Raw genomic sequence first — 23,324 nt, 5'->3', positions numbered from 1 at the left:
ATGCATTATAATTCCCTGCCCCACCGCAGCACCGCTCCACCAAAGAGAATGCGGCAATCACTCGTTAAGAATGTGGAGTGGTGGCGTAGTGGTTCGCACACGTGTGGCTTCACCAAGTGGCCTGTTCACACACAAAGGAATTGGTCAAAAATTCCCAATGCAGGACCTTCCGCAAAATGTCTTGAGGTTTTCCTGGATAAGTCACTGATATTATTATTATTGCAACAAGATTTGTGGTAGAGTTCAAATAAACAAAATCAATTATGGAGGCAACACATCATCTCTGAAGTCCAGCGTCTCCGGAGACTCCTTATATTTTGTGTGTTCCTCCATCACCTTGACGGGAAAGTTCTCCGGAGCTCTCTGCCCGTTCGGGTGCTGGAAACCTTTCAACGCCGAATGTGACCACCCACACCTGTGCCGCCCAGATTCAGTCTGCGCTGGCTGCCGGCTCACTGCATCATTCATGCAGCGTGCTCATAATGAGGCGGCTACCCAGGATGTACTCCCTTTTAAGTCTGAAATTGCAATGCTGTGATAATGCCACTACTACTGCATTGTAATGTGCAATTCTTACACAACATGCGATGAATAGTCATTGTCATCAGCCAATGTTGTCTGAAGGCCTCCCCAACCTTTTACCATCTCTTACAATCCTGCACTGTAAAATAATCCACCTAGCACCTGCATACAACATAATTTAATCGCTCAATTTTCCTGGTGGACGTTCTCCCAGATACATTCCAATCCTTTGCTACCGCACCGTTATTATTCTTGCTCAACAGCCAACCATCCCTTCTAGCCGTGTGATGCGTCCTTCACAAGGGCACTTACTTTTTTTTTACATTTCGAATTATGTAATTAACCTGCATATGTTCGCTAATCCGTTTCTTCCTCTTTCTGTCTCTTAATGTCCTTGCACGTCTAAAAAGCCTATGAAAGGAATGCGACGCTTTTGTAAAGGACGCTTAAACCCTGTGGGTTCAAAATTGCTTACAATTAGTTCTCTACAATGTCCTCCCCTTGCTGACTACTGGCAAAAATGTCTGGACTGCTACCCCGGATGATAAATTGGACCTCTTTTATTTCAAGCCATGGGGATGTCAGGCTTCTGGATTCTACATTAGACTTGTTGGTGTTGCTTTTCAGTTGAGTGCTCCCACAAAATCCCAGCGTCATGGATTTTAAATTTGGTATTTTACCACCACCAGCAATTTCTAAGCACCTGGGGTTTCTTTAGCCTTATTTTTCGTCCCTTCTTCTTGTTCTCTCTCTCTCAGTAAAACAGAAGGCACAATCTGGCCTAAGGTCGCCGGACTTGTGGAGATCATTCCAATGGCTGTCTCGGTAGCTGGCCCTCATTAACCCCTGTGCACACGACAGGAGTTTGTGGGGGTAGTAAGCACATGCACAACAGCATATCTAATAGTTGTACAGTGATTCACAACAAATTATAATTTACAGCCGCATGTCAAGCCACTTTTGGATGAAGGTCTCTCCACACCGCATTAGACACAGGGGTTGTTTTACCATACTTCACCACCCTAGTCAGTACAGCTTGGTGAAGGATTCAGACATCACTCCTCACTGATGTTAGCCGTGTTTGAGACTTAAGCTCATTTCACCGGGTTCATAAAACAGTGAGATTTGTTTTACTATAAAAGAAACTGTATTTTTTTTCACATACAGCATGTGTTCGCTTTTGCGTGTGTTAAATTTACCACGTATTTGTTAGTAGATTGAGCAAACAAATTGTACCCTTGCAGGTCCCTGCTGGAATCGTTCTCTGGCTTAAAACGATAATTAACATGTGCGTCCGGCGAGAAAGCTTGCCAATTTATGTATTCACCTGTTTTAATCCCACCTGCGCAATAACACGGACATAATCGCGGGGGTGGCGGTGCGGGCGGTGCCTGGGTGCGCGCAATCTGCTTACTTTGGCAAGGCAGAGACTGCGAGAGTGAGGAACAGCCTTGCTATCAGGTGGTTTGTGGCTGGCGGCGAAGCGTGAAACAGCTGTCAGAGCAGATAGCCAATGATATACATCACACCAACCCCGTAGCGTAGCACCATCGCCCTCCTCCAAAGCATGCGCACACACACGGGCGCGCACTGCAACACGCAGCGTGCCGCATAATCAACTACATAAGCGCTACAAGCACCGAGGGTTCAAGATGGGCCCGCGGACGGACAGCGATGCAAGGACGAGCTCGATATTTGTGCGCTGCTTGAGCGCGCGAGACTGCAGCGGGCGTCTTGACGTGTTATTCGAATTCAAATCGGGTTACAAGGGAACAAGGAGTTATCTCGCGGATGGCTGCACAGGGCCTATTTGGCCAGGTTTAATATTGAGCTCGTGCCAACCAGTGCTTTACAGGAAGACAACTTTGCTGGATCAGATTTGCGAAACTTCGAGGCATGGCTTCTGGGCTGCCAATAGCCTAGGAGATGCGTCCTACTGCGGGGATGGTTGGGTTGTACCGCATGGACCCCACAGCACTACCCAAAAGCACATCGGAGAGATAGCAGATGGCAGTACCGTACAGCAAAGGGGTTTATGAACCCATCTGTGTGGACTGTTGGGCGTTTGGTTGTGTGTAGTTGTGGAATGTATCTGGGCTCTGCAATGTCCTTCCAAAAGCGTAACACGCTTTCAAAAGGAATTGACCAAATATTGCAATATAGGTCCCTCCTGAAATGGTTTTGAATCACAATTAACAGTTCCTAAAAAAATGGAAATGAAGTATTATTATCGGTAGTAGTATGATATAAATACAAATTGTCTGAAGACATATTAACATATAGAGGACTGCAGAGCTTGAGCAATTGTTGGTTGTGCCGGCTCACTGCCTGGCTGCCTTCCCACTTGCCTGCGGTTCCTCAGCGTTGTGAGATGCATTTGCATGAGCAACGCGTTATAAAACTGAAGCATTATTATCATTTTAAAAATGACAAGGTCAAAGTATTATTTGTTCGATTACACTTAATGCAGTCGCCATCATCAAACGTGATCAATCCACTGATTAATTAAGGCCTCGACAAACAGTCGCCATCTCTCACAGCACTGCGATGTAGCAATCCGCCAAGCACCTGTGCACGGGCGATTGCATCGCTCCGTCTACTTAGTTGAAAGAAGCGATCAGAGACATTTTATCCCTTGGCTGCCACTCCATCATTACGATGGACCACCGGCCATCATTCATTCTCGCGATTCGTCTTGCCCAAGCCTAATTAACATTAGAATGGCTTCCTAATGCAGCACCGTTTTAATTTCAGTTGCAGTCATTTTTAAAAGGGAAATACAATGTTTTTTTTTCCCCCTCATTTAAATGTTTGAAAGTCAGAGCAAATCTCATTTAAAATATCTACATTGATGTTGCTTACAAATTGTATTACTTTGCTCCAATGCTGGTTGCAATATTAAATGTATTCTGCTCAGTGGCATGACATAGCTTTTTCAATTTCAGGGTCACTGGCCAATTTTTGAAGGGAATCATTTTCTCTTTAACCCACAAATGCACATGCACAGCCCTTTGATAATCCACTGCTGGACAACGGGCCTCCCAAATCCCATACGGGTCGTGCGGGTTATTTGACGATGTTTCACAATGCTGGACAGTGTTGGTCCACGAAAGGGTAACAACAAAGATGTGGGCGCATATAAGTAGAGCACAACAATGTATTTGCTGCACTGACCTGGTCGCATCGAAATGAAGTACTAACAGTACTTGTACTCACACTCTTCTCCAAAGAAACATACCTTCTCATCGATTGCTTTTTAAATATATATTTTCTGTGATGGAGCCCAAATAAATTCTGGGAAAACATAGGCAATGTTGAACGATTACATTTGCAAACGCCTAAGAACAAAGAGAACATTTATAGAGGCTCGGCAGTGCGTTAAGGCAAAAGCCAAGCTCCTTCAGAGTGTTGCCGAATGAACGCCTGCAACTCACTACGCTGATTATGTTGTCCGATGGTGAGGCTGCATTGGCAAATAAATAAATAAATAGATACATCCTTTCCTGCACAAAGGGCACGCAATGCACGATCCACGTCCTGTGCTGTGAACTCGGTGACCTCAGTTAAATTCCTGCCGATGATTAATATCAGTGGGGTGTGGTATAATTTCCCCTAGGTTGACTCGGCATTGAGTACGTGGTGCAACGTGTAAACATTCACACCAGGCTCAGGGTGATCCTGGCCACACCACCCCCTTGTACTCGTTAATAGTCTTTATAGGCTACTGGGGGACCTTTGTCTTTGTTTAGGTGAGTCTATGCGTATGCTAATGTATGTGCGTGCGTAGATCTGTGGGGGTCAAATGTTGTCTTTGATGGGGTGTAAGCCGTGACATTTTAAAGGCGTATTTAGCATTTCAAAAATAACGCATGACTATTAGTTTGAAATGATCAATTAAAAACAATTCGGGCTGGATAAGGCCAATTTAAAAAAAAAATGCCTAACCTGCTCAATATATTTCGTTTATATTCACATGGTCTTCTTTAACATCCACTCAAAATATGTTGTTTCTACCCAGCCAACTATCGCACATCCACTTGAAGTTGTATGACTCCATGAAACCTAATACAGAAAAGAAATTACGAAAATCATTCCCAAAACCCATGCGCCTGCACGGGGAGCATTCCATAAACGCCTCTGTAACGCTCGATTACGACCGGAGAATATCAAGAAATGCCACGACACACTTCGCACGTGCTACCGCGGGTGTGCGTCACTACGCTGTCACGACGGCGCACAGCCAATGAGCGGGTTGCTTTTCCGCGAGGCGCCTCACCTATTACGGGGGCAAACACAAAGGTTATGAATTGTTTTCATTAAAAACAAAACATGAATGCCCTGCAACTATACATGGCTCCCCGGTGGTGCATTGTGAACCTGCTGAGCGCAAGCAACTGCACGTGGACATACGTTTGAAAGGTACAGTGTGCAATAAGGTCCCTTTTTTCGCTTGACATAAACAAACCTGTCCAATATGCCTCAAGCTAATGCACTGTTGTTGTAAGATTTATCTGTACACGAGTAAGCGGCCAATATTTCAGGCGCATGCGATGCATATTAACAGAACTACCTATATATAGGAACACACACATATACATATATATTGTATAGACATGTAAGGCCCATTTTGTCAATCCACTAAGAGATGAGTGCCTCTCCACATCTTTCCAGGTCGTGGGGACTGTTCAACCACACTTCACGCTGATTGCTGGGAGTTAGTGAAGGTGGTGAGCAGAGATGTTGGAGTGAAATCATCATTTGTTCGTTCGTTCGTTTCTCAGTCCGCTTGTCCTGGTGAGGGTCGTGGCAGAAGCGTGTTGAGAAGGGCGGTCTGGACCTCCCTTTACCTGGCGACAGACTCTAGCTCCACATTACTATACACTACTACACTATACACCGCTATACACTGCACTACTATACACTACACCACGATACACTACACATACACTACGCTACTATATACAGACTCCAGCTCTTGCTGGGGAATTCCCAAGCGTTCCCAGGCCAGCCGAGCGACATCGTCCCACCGCCAGCGTGCCGTGGGCCGGCCCCGGGATCTTCGGCCAGTGGGACGTGCTGCCCGGTAGAGTTCCAGGGGGAGTCTACCGGGGGGCATTCCTACCAGGTGCCCGAATCACCTCAACTGGCTCCTCTCGATTCGCAGGAGCATCGGTTCGACTCTGAGGCTCTCCCGATTTCCCGAGCTCCTTGCCCGACCACAGAGGACCCTCATTTTGGTTCTTTGTACCCGTGACCTCATCCTTTCGGTCATTACCCAAAGCTCATGCCCATAGGTGAGGGTGGGAACGTAGATGGAGCTGTAAACGGCGAGCTTTGTTCGAGAGTTCAGCTCCCGCTTCACTCCCACGGAACGTTACAGCGCCCGCATCGCTGCGGACGCCGCACCGATCCGCTGGCCGTTCTCCCGCTCCCACTGACCGTCACTCGCGAAAGAGACCCCGAGGTACTTAAACTCCTCCACTCAGGGCAGCTTTCCCCCCCCCCACCCCTCAACTGGAGAGCACAGTCTACCGTGTCCCGAGAGTGAACCACAACATCAGAAGTCTAAGTGCTGATCCTCATCCCAGCCGCTTCACACTCGGCATCAAACCGTTCATGCGCACGCTGGAGATCGCAGACTGACGAGGCAAACAGGAGGACATCGTCGTCATCAAAAACACAGCAACGCCACCTCCATGCCCCCGCGCGGGATACTCTCCACACCTCAGCTGCACCTTGATATCCTGTCCATGAACATCACAAACAGGCGTGGAGACAAGGCGCACCCTTGGCGAAGTCCAACACCACAATAAACACAATTTATAACGCGCGCATATATGTCGCAAATCTCACTCAATGTTTCGATCGAGAACTCAGAGGCAGAACTTGTACTCCAACTTGTCCCTCACATGCCAGCCTGAACAGGTGAAACTTGGGCATAATACGGCAGCACAACGATGGGTGGATATTGCTGCAATGCTGCCATCTACGATCAAGGTAGATTTGCAGTAGCCGACAGCACCCATTCAATGCACGGCGGTCACCCATCCTAGCACGATCCAGGCCCAGGCCTTCTTAGCTTCCAAGATCTAACAGGATCGGGCAAAGTCCAGGTGATTTGGTTCTCGGCACGTGTGTGAGTATATCACATCGTAAACATACACATCATCATTGTGGCCACCTCATTATACACGTAATGAACAGCGGTCATTCATGTTTTCGAAATAAGATAGAAAAATATATCTAGTACAGAACTGCATTACAATTATTTGAAGTTACACCATTGTGTACTTTATATATAAGTGTAATTAATGTAATTAGAGACTTACTATATATTTACGTACTATGTTGAAAATAAAAAAGTACCTTGATGAGTATAATTGGGACAAAATTGGAAGATACAAAATCTCACAAAACTAGAATAAGCGGAACTGCATGTAAACTGCATTGTCTTGACTAGTGTACTATTACACAACTCACAAAAACGTGGACTTTTATTGTCCCAGGACAATAAAAGTCCACCACGGGTAACACAGCTGACTCCTTTCACTTAATACATTTACGTACGTTGTTGATACGTGCCAAATGTAAATCGATATTCAATGCAGAATCCTCCTAAAAAGCAACAACTCAAGAGAACCATTTCCATATTAAAATAAAGAATCGTTATTATTGTCAAACAATAACACACCGACCCATATGGCTGTATCAGGGCAGATGGCAACCCAATGAGTGTGTTTTTATTTTATCATCATTTCTCTCAATAGCTGTGATCATATACCTTACATTTGTATACTAAATAAGAGTGGGTTAGTGGGCTCTACATTGGGCCACTCATCAACACTACATCTACAATATATAATTGTGCTTACCCTAACCTCACGTGCATATCACTATGGTAGCTTCTTGAAGGCAGGGCAGCAGGAGTAGATGGGACATTTGTCAGAGGTAGATCAATCTTGACACGCGGTGCATACATTTTATGAGACTTAGTGGGAGAGTAAGCAGTTTATGCATTTTAAATGCTTTCTGCACCTCTTGGCTTGGAGCAAATCTGTTTTATTATTGTGACAAGGCAGTCAGACCGGACGGCTTGGGACGTTTCTCCCGCTGCTTATAAGATGTAATGTAAGTTGCTTTCATCTTGGCTATTGAAGCCTTTGGGATTTACTGTATCACCGTAATAATCTTCAACAGGTTTGGTGTGATTTAGGTAAATTGTAGCAGAGCAGAGTCATTTAAACACACTGGATGCGAAGGTGTTTAATTCGTTTTCTTAAGCGAATTCTTATTGGCGGTATTTTTACTCGGGTGTGGCGTGAAACGCATTGAGCACACAGCGCTAGACGTGCCTTCGCTCGCCACCATCATGCAATCGGCAGATTCTCGTTTTTTGTTGTTGATGTCGCATAAAGATGGGGGGGGGGTATCCACGCTTTACGCCACCACACGCCACCTGTCGATCAACTAACTGTGGGAGCCCGTTTACACTGCCGAGTGGACAGAGGCGGGTGGCATTTAATTTGGCCACCGTTGATTCGACTGCCGCGCCAGGAGATTGGAGAGGAGACGTTGAGAGGAGACTTTGAGAGGAATGGGAGACGTTGGGATTGCAAGTTCAGTGCGTTGACCACTAAACAACGGCAGCATCCCCGATATATTAACAGCTCCTGTTAATGTCTCTAATTAACTTGCGTAAACATCAGCAGTAATTAAATGTAAAAGTTATTGATAGACTCCCTATGATTTGACTTGTATCGTATATACGGGAAGCAACTACATTTAATTTCATGTTAATCCCAAAAAGACGTCTTGTCGTTTTCCAAATTGAGCTGAAAATGTAACTTTAATGTTTTTCTCTTTGGTTGACAATACGTTTCAGGATTAAAGCACTGTTCTCTGTAATCCTATTATATTAATGAGATGAAGCAAGCTTTTACATCTTAACATGAGATGATAACTTGTGTACAACCTATATTTCGCTAAGAATAGTATCCACAGGCAAAAATAAATAGATATCATTCGTGTGGTGCAGCCAGACTCGTTAAACTAAAGCTCCCTTACATCCAAGGAATTAATTTATCATTTGTGGCCAAGCCGCTCCTGAAAAGGGGATATATAGCTCATTGGGCCTTACCAGGTAAAATAAAGACAGTTAAATAGTTAGCTTGTTATCATTATTGTTGGCTATATAATCGGCAGTGATGCAATCGTCACGTATTCATTTCAATACAACTCGACCTGTCGGAGGGACACATCAGTTTCAGTTCAGATACGAGTCGCATTTGGCAAAGTAAGTAGAGTTGTGGGAATAAAAGAGTAGGCCAAAATTACCTCTAGGGGGCTCTTCACTCAAGGGACTCTTCAGAGCGCTCTCTATTGGAGGTCTGTCTGCCAGCAGTGGCGTGAGAAATACGTTTCAGGGCTGCACCTTTAACTGTATCCACTGACAACAGTGCATGTGTCCAGAAATTGCACTCCGCCTGCATTGCACTCACCACATACTAGGTTGTCACATACACGTGCACCTTGAAAAAGACATCACTGTGCTTTTGTGAGCAATTATATTCAGAATCACAGGCAAATCCAGCTAGAAATCCCACACTTTATTTATCTTTTATATGGTTGCAGTTCCATGTAATGTGACGATGAAATCGTGACTTCCGCTATGATGAATATGCATTAGGGTGTATATCAGCATGCCTGAGTCGTATAAACAATCCCATGTGATCACAAATACTCACGTATAAGTGTCAGTATGTCCTTACCAGTGTCCTCTTAAAGCAATGACATTGTTCTTACTCCTCTATTTTGTGACCGTGTCTGGATCAATAAGCCATGGTATGGAACATATTTTATTTACAGGGTTATTTCATTGTCACCCAGCAAATAGCCCAATGTTTCTCTTGCTTGGTGCTTATTGGGTGTGTCTCTTGTGTGCCTATGGGTGGCATTAGGACCCACGTGAGCTTTCACAGTGACCCCCAAAGGTCATATTATAAAGGCTCAGCTGTGACACCACTGGTTTAGCTTGCAAAAATGAAACCTGTAAATTTAACATGCTTTTTCTCCATCATAAAAAAACTAAATAAAATATTGCCATGAATTTTTAAACGGAAGGCAATGCAAGGGGGATAACAGTCCTTTTGATATGAATGCAACAGCGCTAAATGCCATTGCTTATTAGCTCATTCACATGTAGTGGACTGAAACTTGCGCATAGTATTGCCTCGGTGACCTCATTTGAAAACAAAGAATGGAGCAGTTTATTTTGGGACTGTTAAACAAATATTTCACTCTCGTTAATGCCATTCTACACAAAGACAAAGATTCATTTTTAAGGATGGCGAATTAACACCGGGAATGCAGTCACGGTGTAATGGTTAGCACAACTTGACTTACAATCCAGAGGTCATTGATTCGATCTGCCAGCACGGCAGTTGAAATGTGCAGGTTTCTTAAACCTCCCCACCGTCTCTGTGTCCACCCAGCAGCAATTATGGGTACACTGCAGTTAGTTAATCAGCAGGTCGCGTGTGGTGGGGTAAAGTGTGGGTCCTATTCTCTCAAAGTATCTGGCCAGGGTCCAAGAGAAGGTCGAATGCTCTCTAGATATCCCTTTAGTGGATGCCCTTCTGCCAGCAATGGTGTTAGCCAGGCTGCACACTTGCCACCTCTGTCTTGTCAAGTGACCAATGCGTGACACGTGCACACACACACACACAAAGGCAATGTCTCCATGCAAACAAGCATTGGGTGGTGACCATGTCCATTAGTGTTGCTCATTTATGAAAATCCCATTATTATTTTTTTATGTTTGCACCATATATCCAATAAAATTTAATTCAACTGTTGATTGCTAAGTCATTGTTTGGATCGTTTTCCTTTTATTTTATTTCCATGATAAACATAATTCTAGCAATATATGCGAAGCGCCGAACGAATTTTCTTACAATCATGTTTAATTACACATGTAATCGGTTAATGGTGGAATTATCTATGCAGCATGTACAATAATATATTGGTGCATTCAACAACGTTCAGATATGAATCTCTTATCATTCCAGATATATGAGCAGACATAAATAATGGACATGATTGCTGCTAAAAACATAAAAATATATCAAAACCTGATACACTCATTTCTCATTTCATATGGATTTGTAATATTTAATATCAATGGATATATTAATGATACATTTAAAGATTAGCCATTTCTCAGTACAAAATGCGGATTTATTATTCCATGCTGTGTGCAGAATTGTGCATTAATGTATTAACATAAATAATGTTAACGTACCGCCCTGTCATTTCATCACTGGATAAATGCCTTCCTATGCCATGTCAGTCATTATTTGACCATATCTTACCAAAACAGTGAGTGTGGGCTGGTGAAGGTATTTACATATTTAGTGATTAATAGTATTTTGAGCAAATTTTTTCTTCATGTAATGAATCAAACACGATTATTAACAATTAAAAATACAATGCAAGATAAACTATGTATACCACATTCACCCAATAAGGCGATTCATCGGTTAAATTATCATGCTCACTCTATGTAGAATGTTGCAGTTAAGAATCAAATTATGATTCATGCGAATTATATGCAAATATTAACTTTAGTTTAATAATACGAATGAAGCAGAACAAGACATATAATACAAACAGGGCATGCAAACATTAAAAAAAACAATATTTGAATTGAATTGTGACCCTGAATAGTGACAATCCATTGAATTGAAAGATAATTTAATCATTATCCAGCTAATATTAACTGTCACCTACTGTGTATGTGCATATATACTTACTAAATAAATACTGCATACAAACACCATGCATAATTTACATGTGCAGCACTTTCACAGGAGACACTGCTGATATACAAAAATATATTACAATGAGGCCCCGATGATGGTAGTGTCACCCTGCATATGCAAGCTACACAATACAGATTTTAATCAAGTTCACCAGCATTTCTACACACGTATGCCATACAACACTCGGCAAATAAACATGCACATGATATACCAATACATATTTCCATTCCTTAAAATGAACACAGTAATATAATTAATGGAATAGTGCCAGAGTGGCAGCTATTGAATGGAACGTTGCTGAAAGGAAGTTTACCAAGGAGATGGAGTGATAAAATCAGCTCGTATGCAGAAGTTGACTCGATTGTGGGAGATGGTGGTGGCTTTGGGAGACCTTCATCTGGCAGTTGATTGATCATGGCTGCTGCTGATTATCAGTAAATGACTCGGCACCCCATGTCACATCTAAAACATATGCCAACATCCTGCCAAATTGACTGGGCCTCCTGCAGGTCATGCCCTTTAGTGTGGGATCCATTGTTATAAAGGCATGCCCGCAGGTCCATCCAAGCTGTCCGAACGATCCCAATGACATGGGGCGATTCGTCATGGCTGTTCACGCATTGAATGGGGAACCCGAAAAAAGGAGTGCTTGAAAGAACTGTTCATTGCCATCTTCTTGCTCATGAAGGGAGTAGCCTATTAGCATTGGCAAAGCCCTGTGTATTTGTCTGCACACGTTAGGATGAGTTCATTTCAGTGTTTCCATCATGGTGCTTGGGATAAAGTGCCAGGTCGAGGGATTACCAGCGCCTCGCACACACTAACGAGTGGACTTGCCAAATACTGGTACCAGCTGTGTCAAGATTGGCCTCTATGGAGAAGGCTCGTGAAAAATGCTACTGGGCAGTTGGAGGCAGTCGCCCTCCAACAAAAACGGAGGGCAGAGTAGCGACACTGACAACGGGCAGAGTTAACATTCAGCAAGGTGGCACAACAGGGGCCACAGCTGGTGCATCTGCCAGTCATCTCAGTCAGTCAACCGATGGTACTTTGGTCTGTCCCGTGACCTCCTGTCAGAGAGCCATCGACACTTCACGTGGCCTTAAAGTGTACCTGGCCTGGCACAGGCAGCGTGGTGATGTCACCGCCACTTCGTGGCAAATGGCAGCTGTTGTTATTAGAGTGCTAAAATCAAATTAATCTCTGGTGTTTTGGCTTGGATGATCAAAGTCATGTAAATTTTGATTTAAGGTGGCATTAAAAAAAATCCTATATTTGTCGTTAAAAAGATTTTTTTTTATGGAAGAATTAGCATTTTAAATATTCTTCTTCAGCATTCTGTTGTCAGTGCCTCTTCATTTTGTACCTGTAGCTACACATATTTGACCTGTGACATTGTGGAGACAGTGCTCACAGCAGACGCTCCAGCCTCCAGGATGGTTTGATATATGGGACAGCGGCTAGACAGCAGGGATTTCATCTCACTCACCGGCTTCCAGAATCAACTTTTAGGATGTCTCATGCATGGAACAGTGGTGGGTTTTCATCTTTCAGCAGCTCAAAAAAGGTGAATGTTTCTACTGCAATGGGATAGAATGTGACTGATACGCGGATATCAATACCGCCCCACTATGTTGAGAGCTTGAGTGTCACACCACTGCCACCTCCTGACAGAAATCAAGAAATGCATGACAAAGCACACCAGCACTATTGTGTATGCACCAAATAAAACACTGAAAATGTTGTAGTCTTTAGGCATGCAACATCTTTGTAAATGTAATATTTAATAATTATGTATACACTCATATTCAGGAAAACATGAGCAATGTAACTCAATTATAATAAAAAAAAAATACAAATGCGATCGACAAATATCAAGGGATTGTTTTAATGCGCTTTTTCAAACATATTGCAGTGTAAAAATCAACAACTGTTATTTACCATGTATGACTGCTGATGAGAATCAGAAAGGTGAAACTGGTTCAGAGTTTCACAAAAATGCTGCTGTAAAACATCAAGAAGGCCCATGATCATCCAGAAGGGCGATCGTATGCTATTCAAAGTGAAAATGCCCCTTTATAAGTATCAAGTTGCGTAGATTTCTATGGTGTACCAACCGCTTCATAAAATAATGCAGAAAATGCCACTGCATGTGACTTTTCTTATCTCTTATTGCATCTGTATTTGAAATTGTTGCTCATTATTTTGCTCCACGATGAACTAAATATCTCCACAGTTAAAGTAAACGGAATAGTGAATGTATAGCAATGAGAGCTTTCACTTTAATTGTATCCTAAATTGGTTACGAATTATATTTAGGTTTGACAGCCAAATAGCTCATCCATGAACTTATTATGACGGGGCCAAGAAGTTAAGTGCTTCGGCTTTAATGTCCCTGCAAACAAACAAAACAAAGAGGTTTTTAAATGTTTACATAAATTACACTGCATAAAAAAGCATGCAGATATCTCGACGCAACACAGACATTTCAACCAAGTCATATAAATTACACTGCATAAAAAAAGCATGCAGATATCTCGACACAACACAGACATTTCAACCAAGTCATATTAAGTTATATCATCATCATCAGTAATTGTCCATCATTGCTGGATGTCCTGAGTGACAGTGTAGAGATGAAGGCCTCCTCCATAGGCTGTCATCATCCCTCATTGTTTTGCGATGCCACAATCCAGCTTGAAACATTAAATTACTCTACCATCACAGTGGTCATTTTCTCAGGCGAGCTCTCTCTTTTGGCCGCGATTCTGTCACCAGGTTCATCAAGGCATCACAGCTGCTCGCTACGTGTTCTGCCAAAGTCCATTTATTTAAGAGTTCAATGACATTTCTGATTAGTTTGTTCCATTATCCATTTGTTCCTATTTTGGTCTCAATATATTTCACGGTTTGCATATCTCTAATCTTCTAAGCAGACTTTTTTTTTACTTTAGTTACATTTTATTTGTCAAGTGTCTCTGATTGCAGTGTGCACTAAAACATCTTAAGGCACAATGGTATGCTCCTTTTCATTATAAAACTCCCGTTTTACAAAACAACTCCTACCTGCTCTCATTCACGTGTATTTCACTATTTCAACCCCTATATACTTTCAATACATGTCTTAGATATGTATAATATATTTCCCAACGTTGTCTGCCCAATAATTATAAACTCGTTTGTCACCAAGATGTCACTATTCATACTCATAACATGTACACGTATGAACATTGAGTAACGTCATCACAAACATTTGTCACACATTAGCAGTGGTCAATTCGGCAAAACTAACATCAGCATTATGCCTGCATTGTTGGAAAAAAACTCCACACCTCTGTGTGTGGCATATAGGCTTCTTGGTAAGTGGTGATCCAGCGATAGGTGTCCAGGATTCCGTACACATCTGGCTGGGGGGCACTGCGTGGCTCAGCACGTCCCAACACGCTTGGGGTTTTGAACCCCCCATTCATCTGAGCAAACCTACAGCACAATACACACCAACTCACATTTTGCCACTGTATTCCTTCAATTATTTATTCAATTATTAACATTATGTTTATATATTTGAAAACCTTGTAAAACTCTTTAGCATGCACTATAAACAATAAATCATGTATGCAAGCCACAATCTGTGAAAACATTTTAACATTGGCCACTGATGTAATTGATGCCTATGCATGTAGGGCAGTATATGGGAAACCCAGACGGGTTAGTGGGCCACACAAGCGGCCCTCCATCACTCCAGTGGACCGCGAGCTTGACACTGTGCTTGTGCGCTCATCGTGACCCCACGCATCTCCCCAGAGACACACTGAGACCAGGCCACCACGAGGGGCCCCAGAGCCTGCATGCAGCCCACGGGCCACCATTGATGTAGGGTATTATCCACACCATGCCCTATACACCTTACAGGTGTTTATTAACTCCCAATCAAAGCCATTACAAGTTATTGGTCAGCGACCGAGGGGAAATATCATAGTTGGGATTTAAAGAATGTGTTGTGATACATTACATTGTAAATACTTGGGGTATAATTATTCATAATCATCATTCTCACACGAGCAATTTTATGCAAGGATCGTGAAGAACCTAATAATAAAAACAAATTCATGAATCTACGCATTATTACCCCTACTACTAAATAATTACAAAAATATATATATACAGGTGCATGAACTTGCTGGCTGCCATATGCTCTAGTTGTCCTTTGGATAAACAGGCCATGAACATGGGAATTTGACATTACACCACTGACTGAGGACTACAAACAGACATGGGCACCAACTTATATTCATTGTTGAATGTGCGAAATATTCAACGTCTTAGATTCCCACTGTTGTACAGGAGGGCCACAGCAATTACAAATGAGTGTAATGGCTTGGGTGCCGAATGAATGACGAGGGTGTTGAAGTATTGCATGTCGGTACCGGTTGGGAAGCATGTACGAGGGGTGGGTCGCCACAAATTTGTTCGGAATGCACTTTCCGGGCTCCATGCTCCACTGCTCTGCCTGTCAAGAGGGCAACAGGTCTGCAAGATTAATATTTCACACGTGAAGCGTATCCGCTAGGCCTTTGCACTGGTGCGAGGTTAACAGCACTTGTTGTTTTTCACAAATCTATTTTATTTATTCTTCGGTGGTATATCTTTGGGATTTATGAAAAAAATGTTTCAATGAAAGCACAAGCATGCTTGGTAATTCACGATGCAATACTGCAGTGCAGTGGATAATTTAGAATTAAAATTTGTACTATACATGAATCACAGCATGACATGCAGAGAATGCAAGCTTATTCTAAGGTATAATTACGATATTTCTGAGCAGTAACACACTCGAACATGTGTTCATTTATTTGTTGTAGTTCAAACAGCGTTGGAAACCCTCAAATTATGTCCTGACATTGCCCTTACAATGTGCTGCTTGCTTCTTTACGAACTCTTACTATATTATACATACTGTACAATAAATACTTCAGATGTATAGCGTATGTGCAAAATAGTGCATGCATTACTATATTAATACATTAACAAAATCTAAATCGTAAAACTGGACATCGAAAAATCACTTTTTTATAACAATATATTGTATAGTATGCAAATACTTTACAGGGTGGTCCAGACGTCCTGTGGCCCCCATTTAATTATCTAAAACGTAATATATTTGCTTAAAGTATTGTTTATTTAAAACAGAAATGAATATACAAAGGAAAAACATTGTTGGGGGTCAATTAATTGTTGGTCACAAGACATCTGGACCATGCTGTACAATGTCATGATGCAGTGAGATGTCCATAATCGAGATTTGTGGGTTAGATCGCATAAGTACAAATGTGTAGAAACCCTCCACCACCCGACACAGCCAATTAGTAAGGGATTTGTCACGTAAACAAAACGCCAAATAGTGACTTCAGCCCACAACATTCACATAATATTGGTCGTGAAAGCCTACGTGTAGTGAGATGTATTGGTAGTTTATTCTGTTCAAATGAAAGCAACAATATTAAAATACATTTTAATATTGAGCCATTCCAATTTTAATATACACCACAAAGTCAACCTTTGCTGATGACGGCAGGACGAATTCTTTAAGTACTGTAATTGTGTGATGAAGTACTGCATTGACCTCGAAACACCACCTAAGTGCCATGGAGCAAGCAGCCCATGATGAACGACTGTGCATTGAGTATGACACCACTGATTTACCTGCACATTAGCATCAGTTAATGAATAATATAATTCCAATAACAATCATAATATAAGTCAGAATCAACGACCATGTTCAGGACTGGGTCTACCTGTGTCGGCTAACCCACAGTATCCAACCACACTACACTGCAGGTCACAACACTACCAACACTCATGGCTAACTTACCCCTAAGGGGCCGTCCATAAATGACGTCACGCGATTTTGGAGGATTTTTTACCCCCCCCCCTCGTCACACGGCGTCACAAAAACTCAGACCCCCCCCACTCAAATATGACGTCACAAAGCTCTGCCCCCCCCCCAAAAAATATAAAACATGCTTCAAATCGTTTTAAACTATTGCCATTGTAGTGCGTATTTAATGTGCCGCCGCACTCTGATGTTGTAGGAGAAAACATTTATTAAAAAGTCTATTTAGTTAAGTAGAACGTGTTGTCTATATTTATTTAAAGTTGCGCATTTTGATGTGACGTCACATTTCTCACCCCCCCCCCCTCGTCACACATCGTCACAAATGTCTGACCCCCCCCCCCCTCTAGGTGCGTGACGTCATTTATGGACGGCCCCCTAAGTCAATAATCATATTAACCAGCAGTGGATAGATGACGGCTATACTCTTTGGTTCTATTCGGTAAAGTCACGTAGGTACTTTACCGAATAGAAACAAAGAGTATGGATCCTTGCAGTCACGAAAGCTTTAAATCAACACAGCTTGTGAAACTCGATCAATATTAATGACAGTGACACACAAACAAGCCACGTAACAGAAACAATGTAACGCGCACAGGACCGTACTTACAAACCAGCGGCCGTTAATAAAACAGAGTAACAATTTTTGGTTTAAAAAAAACACAATCGATGACGTGCACACACGCGGAGACCAGTTGGACAACAAACGCAAGCGGTTACCCGGGCAACGGGACGACCAATCGGAGACACAAGTTGTTTTCAGCATCTGTCGTCAAAATGACTCCGTGTCTTTGGTGCCGCCCTCCTCCTACAACGCTGAATTGCGGTGGGAAAACTCGGAGCGGTGATTCAGACGCTGTGGTCCACCGGCATTCGAGAAAATAAATAAATAAAGCGTTCACGCGCGGGCCGGCGGTGACGTCACGACGTTATTTTTCGCGGGAGCCGTGCTGGCACGCGCGCGCCCCTGACTCAAGTTTACAACAACAACCACCACCGACTATCAATCGCGACTCTTGACGCGCTCAGCAGCGACACGACGCGATGCCAAAGCGGCCCAATCCCTTCGGAGACTGCGCGCCGCTCCAGTGGAAGACGCACGTGTCGCAGAAGCAGCTGAACGAGGGCGCGCAGTCCCGTCAGCGAATGCAGGCCGTGTATGGTACGCGCACTGTACGCGCACTGTACTAATGCAGTGCTAAATCTGATGCTAGGATTGTTTCTCGCGGCTTCCTTTAAGTATCTCCTTTCTGATTAATATGAGTTACCGCGTTAAATGCTGCCGTGGTGTAAATACCCAGCACATCCGTAGGGCGGCGGTTCTACCTCCGGTAGCGGAAGTTTAAATAATCGGCAATTGTCTTAAATCTCCCCCCACCGTCTCTTAACGAGCCAGCAGTATGAAAGTTATTCACCACAGTCGATCGGTAGGTCGCGCGTGCTTGGGTAAAATGTGGGTACTCCAACCTGTTTGGAGACGTTTGGCCGGCGTGGAAGACTTAAGTCTCGATAGCTCCCTGTAACGTGGTGCTTGCCGTCGAGCCACGTGGTGCTTGCCGGCGAGCGACGTGGTTCTTGCCGGCGAGCCACGTGGTACTTGCCGGCGAGCCACGTGGTACTTGCCGGCGAGCGACGTGGTTCTTGCCGTCGAGCGACGTGGTACTTGCCGGCGAGTCACGTGGTACTTGCCGTCGAGCCACGTGGTTCTTGCCGGCGAGTCACGTGGTACTTGCCGTCGAGCCACGTGGTTCTTGCCGTCGAGCGACGCGACGAGTGAGCCACGTATCGCAATGCCGCCTTCACCCCCATCGCTTTTGTTGCAGAGCGCACCAGGAGCCTCCTCTTCGCCGGGGCACAGGCGGCGAGTGCGGATCCCCGCCTGCCATCGGCCGGCGTCCCAGCGTCCCCGAGGGAGAACGGACAGTGCGCCCCGCCTGATGAGAACCCCCGTGGTGCCACGATGCCGCCCGGGGATCCCGCGACCCGGGGCCAGATGTACCTGGGCAGCAGGGGGCAGCTTCTGCTCAAGCCGCCGGCCGACGCCCAAATGAGTGAGTGTGGGAGGCCCTACTGCTTGAGTTGGGATTGTGCGAATGATGATAACTTTCGTGCAGAGAAGCTTCATTGAGCCGCGTGGCTTTTGTTTACGAGGGTCCCTATGTCGGGGATGTTTTGGCTAATGGCCGAGACTGCTGCCCCTGCTGATGCTGGACAAGCAGAGTGGCCCTGAGGCACTGCTGTTCCGAACTCCAAATCCGAAGCCCGAAGCCCTCGTACACAAAAGAAGCGAGTTCCTTCATATTCCATCAGCTGAAATCTCGAGAAGTTTGAATTGGAAGGACTGCTTTTGGGTCGGCACAATGCAAAGAATGTCTGTTGCGGGGAGAAAAACATATTTTGGAATTCATTAGTCGTGCCAGAGACTGTAGGATGATGAAAAAGTGGCTTGTCATTGTGACAACATTGTTACAAAGTGTGTGTTTTTTCAAATGTACCTGTACCATGCTCACCTGGCATGTTGCACGCATCTCTCTGATCCCTTGTTTGCGAACACAGCAAGCACGCACCTCGTGTGCAGCACGTGCACGCGGACCGACGGGGCTCACGGCCGGTGCAGCCGATGTGATCGCCGCGTGTGCCGGGACTGCTCTCAACTGTGCATCGGCTGCGCCTCGACCTTCTGCACAGTGTGCTCCACCGCCGAGTCAGTTGCCTCCTAACACTTTCTTCGTTGCCGCGTCTTTCCCATCAATTTTATCCCGACTGTGCTCCTCTCGTGTCATAAGATGTAGCATTCATTCAGAACTGTCACCGCAGCGTTGCAACTCTCCATGGCAGCACAAATGGGCGATGGAAGCGGGTTTCACGGAGGTGCCCATAGTGTGGCCCGCACTGGTTTGTGTGCGGCTTCTTGACCCTACCGTCCTCTTGTGCGCTTTGCTGGCATTAGGAGCAGGTTAATAGCGGCACATGCTTCATAGGTGTAACTGGGCATGACAGTTCCCGTGTTTTGGCGTGGAAACAGGAGGGCCAGGCTGTTTACCCTTTTTTCAACTGTTTGACAGACGAGGCAAGTCGTATGCAGTGCCTTCTCAAATAAGTGTTTAAGGGCCTCCCTTTGACCCTCCCCACCCCCACCGTGGATGTCTAGTAAAGCTTTAACCAAATACGAATATATATTTTTAAGAAGGATCCTGCATTGGGATGTTTTACCAATATTTTGGAGAAGTGTTTTTAATGTGGGAAGAAGCTGCATTACTCAGCGACAACCTGAATATACGAGGGGTTAACATTGAACGCTTCATACTCACGAGTTCATGTACCCAGATGCAATGCTGCTAAGTTTCACAAACGTACATGATCCACCCAACCATTGCCTCTAAACTGCTGGATTATAGGGATGGACACCATTCCACCCAGCTATAATCGTTCTCACCTACCTGCTCGTTTGTGTGTGTGTATACATGTAACGGTAAACAACTGCCATTAAGCAAGTAATGTCAATACTTATGACCAAATCACCCCGAATGTGATAGATCCCACAAGCTCTCAAGCTTTGCTCTACTGCCCACTTTGTCGCCCTGCTACAGGGCCACAAGGTGGGCAGTAGAGGGCAGTGCAGCATAAGCCATTGTTGTACTGTACTCCCCCTGCCCCCCACCATCACCAACCCACATGAACCGGTGTGGTGATGAATGGTAAAATATTCCTTGGGTGTGGCCGAGATCGAGCAGTGGATTGACAAAGGGCTGTACATGTGTGTCTGTGACTGAATGTAGTCATGCAAGCAATGTTTCTGATTGTCTGACATGTGTTTTTTGTGTGTGTGTGTGTGTCTAGCTATAACAACCACTGCGATGTTTTCTGCTTCGACTGCCGGCAGTAGAAGAGACGACATGATACAATTATGAAAATCCATATTGGAGGAACTTTTGATAGTCGCCTATATTACGTCTTCTGACTTAGGCAGCCGTATACTTTATTCCTAAAAGGAATGCAATAGCGGGTTCTGACAAAGGCTAAATGTTAAAATTAACTTGTTTTATTAAAAGTGACGTAAAATTCACAGGATTATGCGTCGGGACTCTGTATTAAATGCTACTTGTAAATATCGGCATTGAATAAAAGCTATTTTTTTATGTGCATTATGTTAGATGGAGATAAAACTCAAGGCACTGTTGTGGATAAATAAAAATTTAGTCCTGTTGTGGACTGGTCGTTTGAATAAAGTATATTTCACAATAATACTACTTTGCATTCTGTGAGTTTCAACTCATTTTCACTAATTCTGTTAATGAAGCATGAACGTAACTTTAAATAGATTAATTCAGAAATTGTAACCTGGTCTATTGATGGAGGGAATGGTGGTGCAGTGGTTTGTGCAATAGAAACGCATTTACCTAATTTCAATCCTTGCTACGGCTACCATCAGTTCCAAGAAGTATCTGAATCTCCTTGCCAACCAGCACTGATTGTAAATGGGAACGTGTATGATTATCCACATGGCAAACACTGGCCACGTAATGTTATCGATTCAAACCGTCTTAAGAATGTTGTGATCCATTGTCTTGCAAGGAGGATGTAGATGCTCTACACCTATCGAGGGTTTTTTTTGTATAAATCTGGCGACCATTCAATTCTCAGCCCCACATGAACCTCATCATTTTTATTTACAACCTGTATGGTTCAATATAGTTACATACCTTGTGGCATGGCGAGTACTTCACCCTGGAGTTGATGAACACAGAGCTGAAAATGGTGATGTATTGATACATTTATTCCTGTAATGTAATCCAAGTAGTATTATTTGGGAAATAAATCGTATAGCTTTATGCGATTGTAATCCTGAGCTAAAAGTTTGAACATGACAAGCAAGCAGTTCAGTGTGCCATTTCTCCCATTGAATACGAGTTGGGCGTATGGCATTTTCATCAAAATGCTGTTGTGCTATGTACAGCTACGTTAATGCGCAGTTAGCAAGCGGATTCGCACGTTGTGACACCTTTGGCATACGTTGAATGGAAAGAGTCGCACCGGCCAGGGCCCCAGAGCAAGAGCAGTTTGGCAATTTTTGGTGTCCTGCTCTGGAGATCGGAGCCGGAGGCTGAGGTTCTGGGTGCAGCCCTCGCTCAAATCCAGCAGCCACCCTGGTCCTTGCTCTCGGGTGTGTTAACCACAGGGATAAGAATCGCACGCACCGTCTGCTCCAGACTCGATGTAATAGACCCCCTGGCGTCATTTACGAGTGGGCCATTGTGTGCTGTCATCCCGAGTCCAAATTCGAAAATGATCTTCAAATGACTTTGGATTACACGCAGCAATCATCGCCCCCACCCTAATGGCAGATGAATGTACTCATTCCAGCCAGGCGCTGTGTCACCTTGTGCTCACAGGGACAGCTGACACTCGGGGTGCCCTTTCCAATGTGGTTGAGATACTGCGACGTACAAGAGGGCGCGATATAAAAAGAACAAATATTTATTATTTTATTGTTTCCCTTCAACGTGACTTTACCGAAAGAGCTAAGAATATAAATAACTTCAGCTTAAGCAGTTGATTTTTAAGACCCATATTAAGTGGTGTAATATCCAAATAGCCAGATTTCAGTGCTAAAGCATTGTATTGCATTCAGTGTATAATTAAAGTTTATCAGGATTTTATTTGCAGTAACGCTTAAAGACAATAACAACAAACATGTCTCATTAACACTACTTTATACAGCATATTAGAAAGCGTATGCAGCGATATATTTTGTTGTGGTTTTTTAAATGCAATTTGTTCGTGCAGGAAAATGCAAGGTAAATACATTTTCCTTGCGGTAAAGTTAGTATGATGCAATCCGATGCCACAGCACAACTCGTGATGTCAGTACAGTCGTGTAAGCTTTGACGTCACAAAGCACTGATGTCAGTTCCGCACACTGGGATGTCATCAGAGGGCAGGCTGAACCTCTTTCGCACCGTACGTGCGGCGATATCAATGCAGAGCATGCGTCGATGTCATTGCAGCGTAAGCGATTATTTCAGGGCACGTTATTATATCAGTCCACAAAGCAAGCTGTGCTGGAATGTCAGAGCATGCATTGTTGA

At 43.9% G+C, this 23,324-nt stretch overlaps 1 protein-coding gene and 1 long non-coding RNA gene across 2 annotated transcripts; one reads left to right on the top strand and one right to left on the bottom strand.

The window, feature by feature from the left end:
- Positions 1 to 13,211: 13,211 nt before the first annotated feature.
- On the bottom strand, positions 13,212 to 17,969 carry LOC116948290 (uncharacterized). Its single transcript, XR_004403781.2, has 4 exons — positions 17,846 to 17,969; positions 15,770 to 15,852; positions 14,675 to 14,822; positions 13,212 to 13,737 (listed from the first exon to the last, which is right to left on the bottom strand). It is a non-coding gene; the product is annotated as an uncharacterized LOC116948290 (long non-coding RNA).
- A 144-nt stretch (positions 17,970 to 18,113) lies between these two features.
- SIVA1 (SIVA1 apoptosis inducing factor) lies at positions 18,114 to 21,482 on the top strand. The gene is made up of 4 exons (XM_032964811.2): positions 18,114 to 18,397; positions 19,059 to 19,286; positions 19,792 to 19,939; positions 21,076 to 21,482. The coding sequence occupies exons 1-4, from the start codon at positions 18,280 to 18,282 to the stop codon at positions 21,119 to 21,121; spliced, it is 540 nt and encodes a 179-aa protein (XP_032820702.1). The 5' UTR covers positions 18,114 to 18,279; the 3' UTR covers positions 21,122 to 21,482.
- Positions 21,483 to 23,324: the final 1,842 nt, after the last annotated feature.

Source organism: Petromyzon marinus, chromosome 33 (assembly GCF_048934315.1).
Source record: "Petromyzon marinus isolate PM22_M1 ecotype Great Lakes invasive population chromosome 33, UKy_Petmar_22M1.pri1.0, whole genome shotgun sequence".
NCBI lineage: Eukaryota > Metazoa > Chordata > Hyperoartia > Petromyzontiformes > Petromyzontidae > Petromyzon > Petromyzon marinus.
Note: the sequence above shows the minus strand (reverse complement) of the source record. Positions and strands in the feature narration are given on the sequence as shown.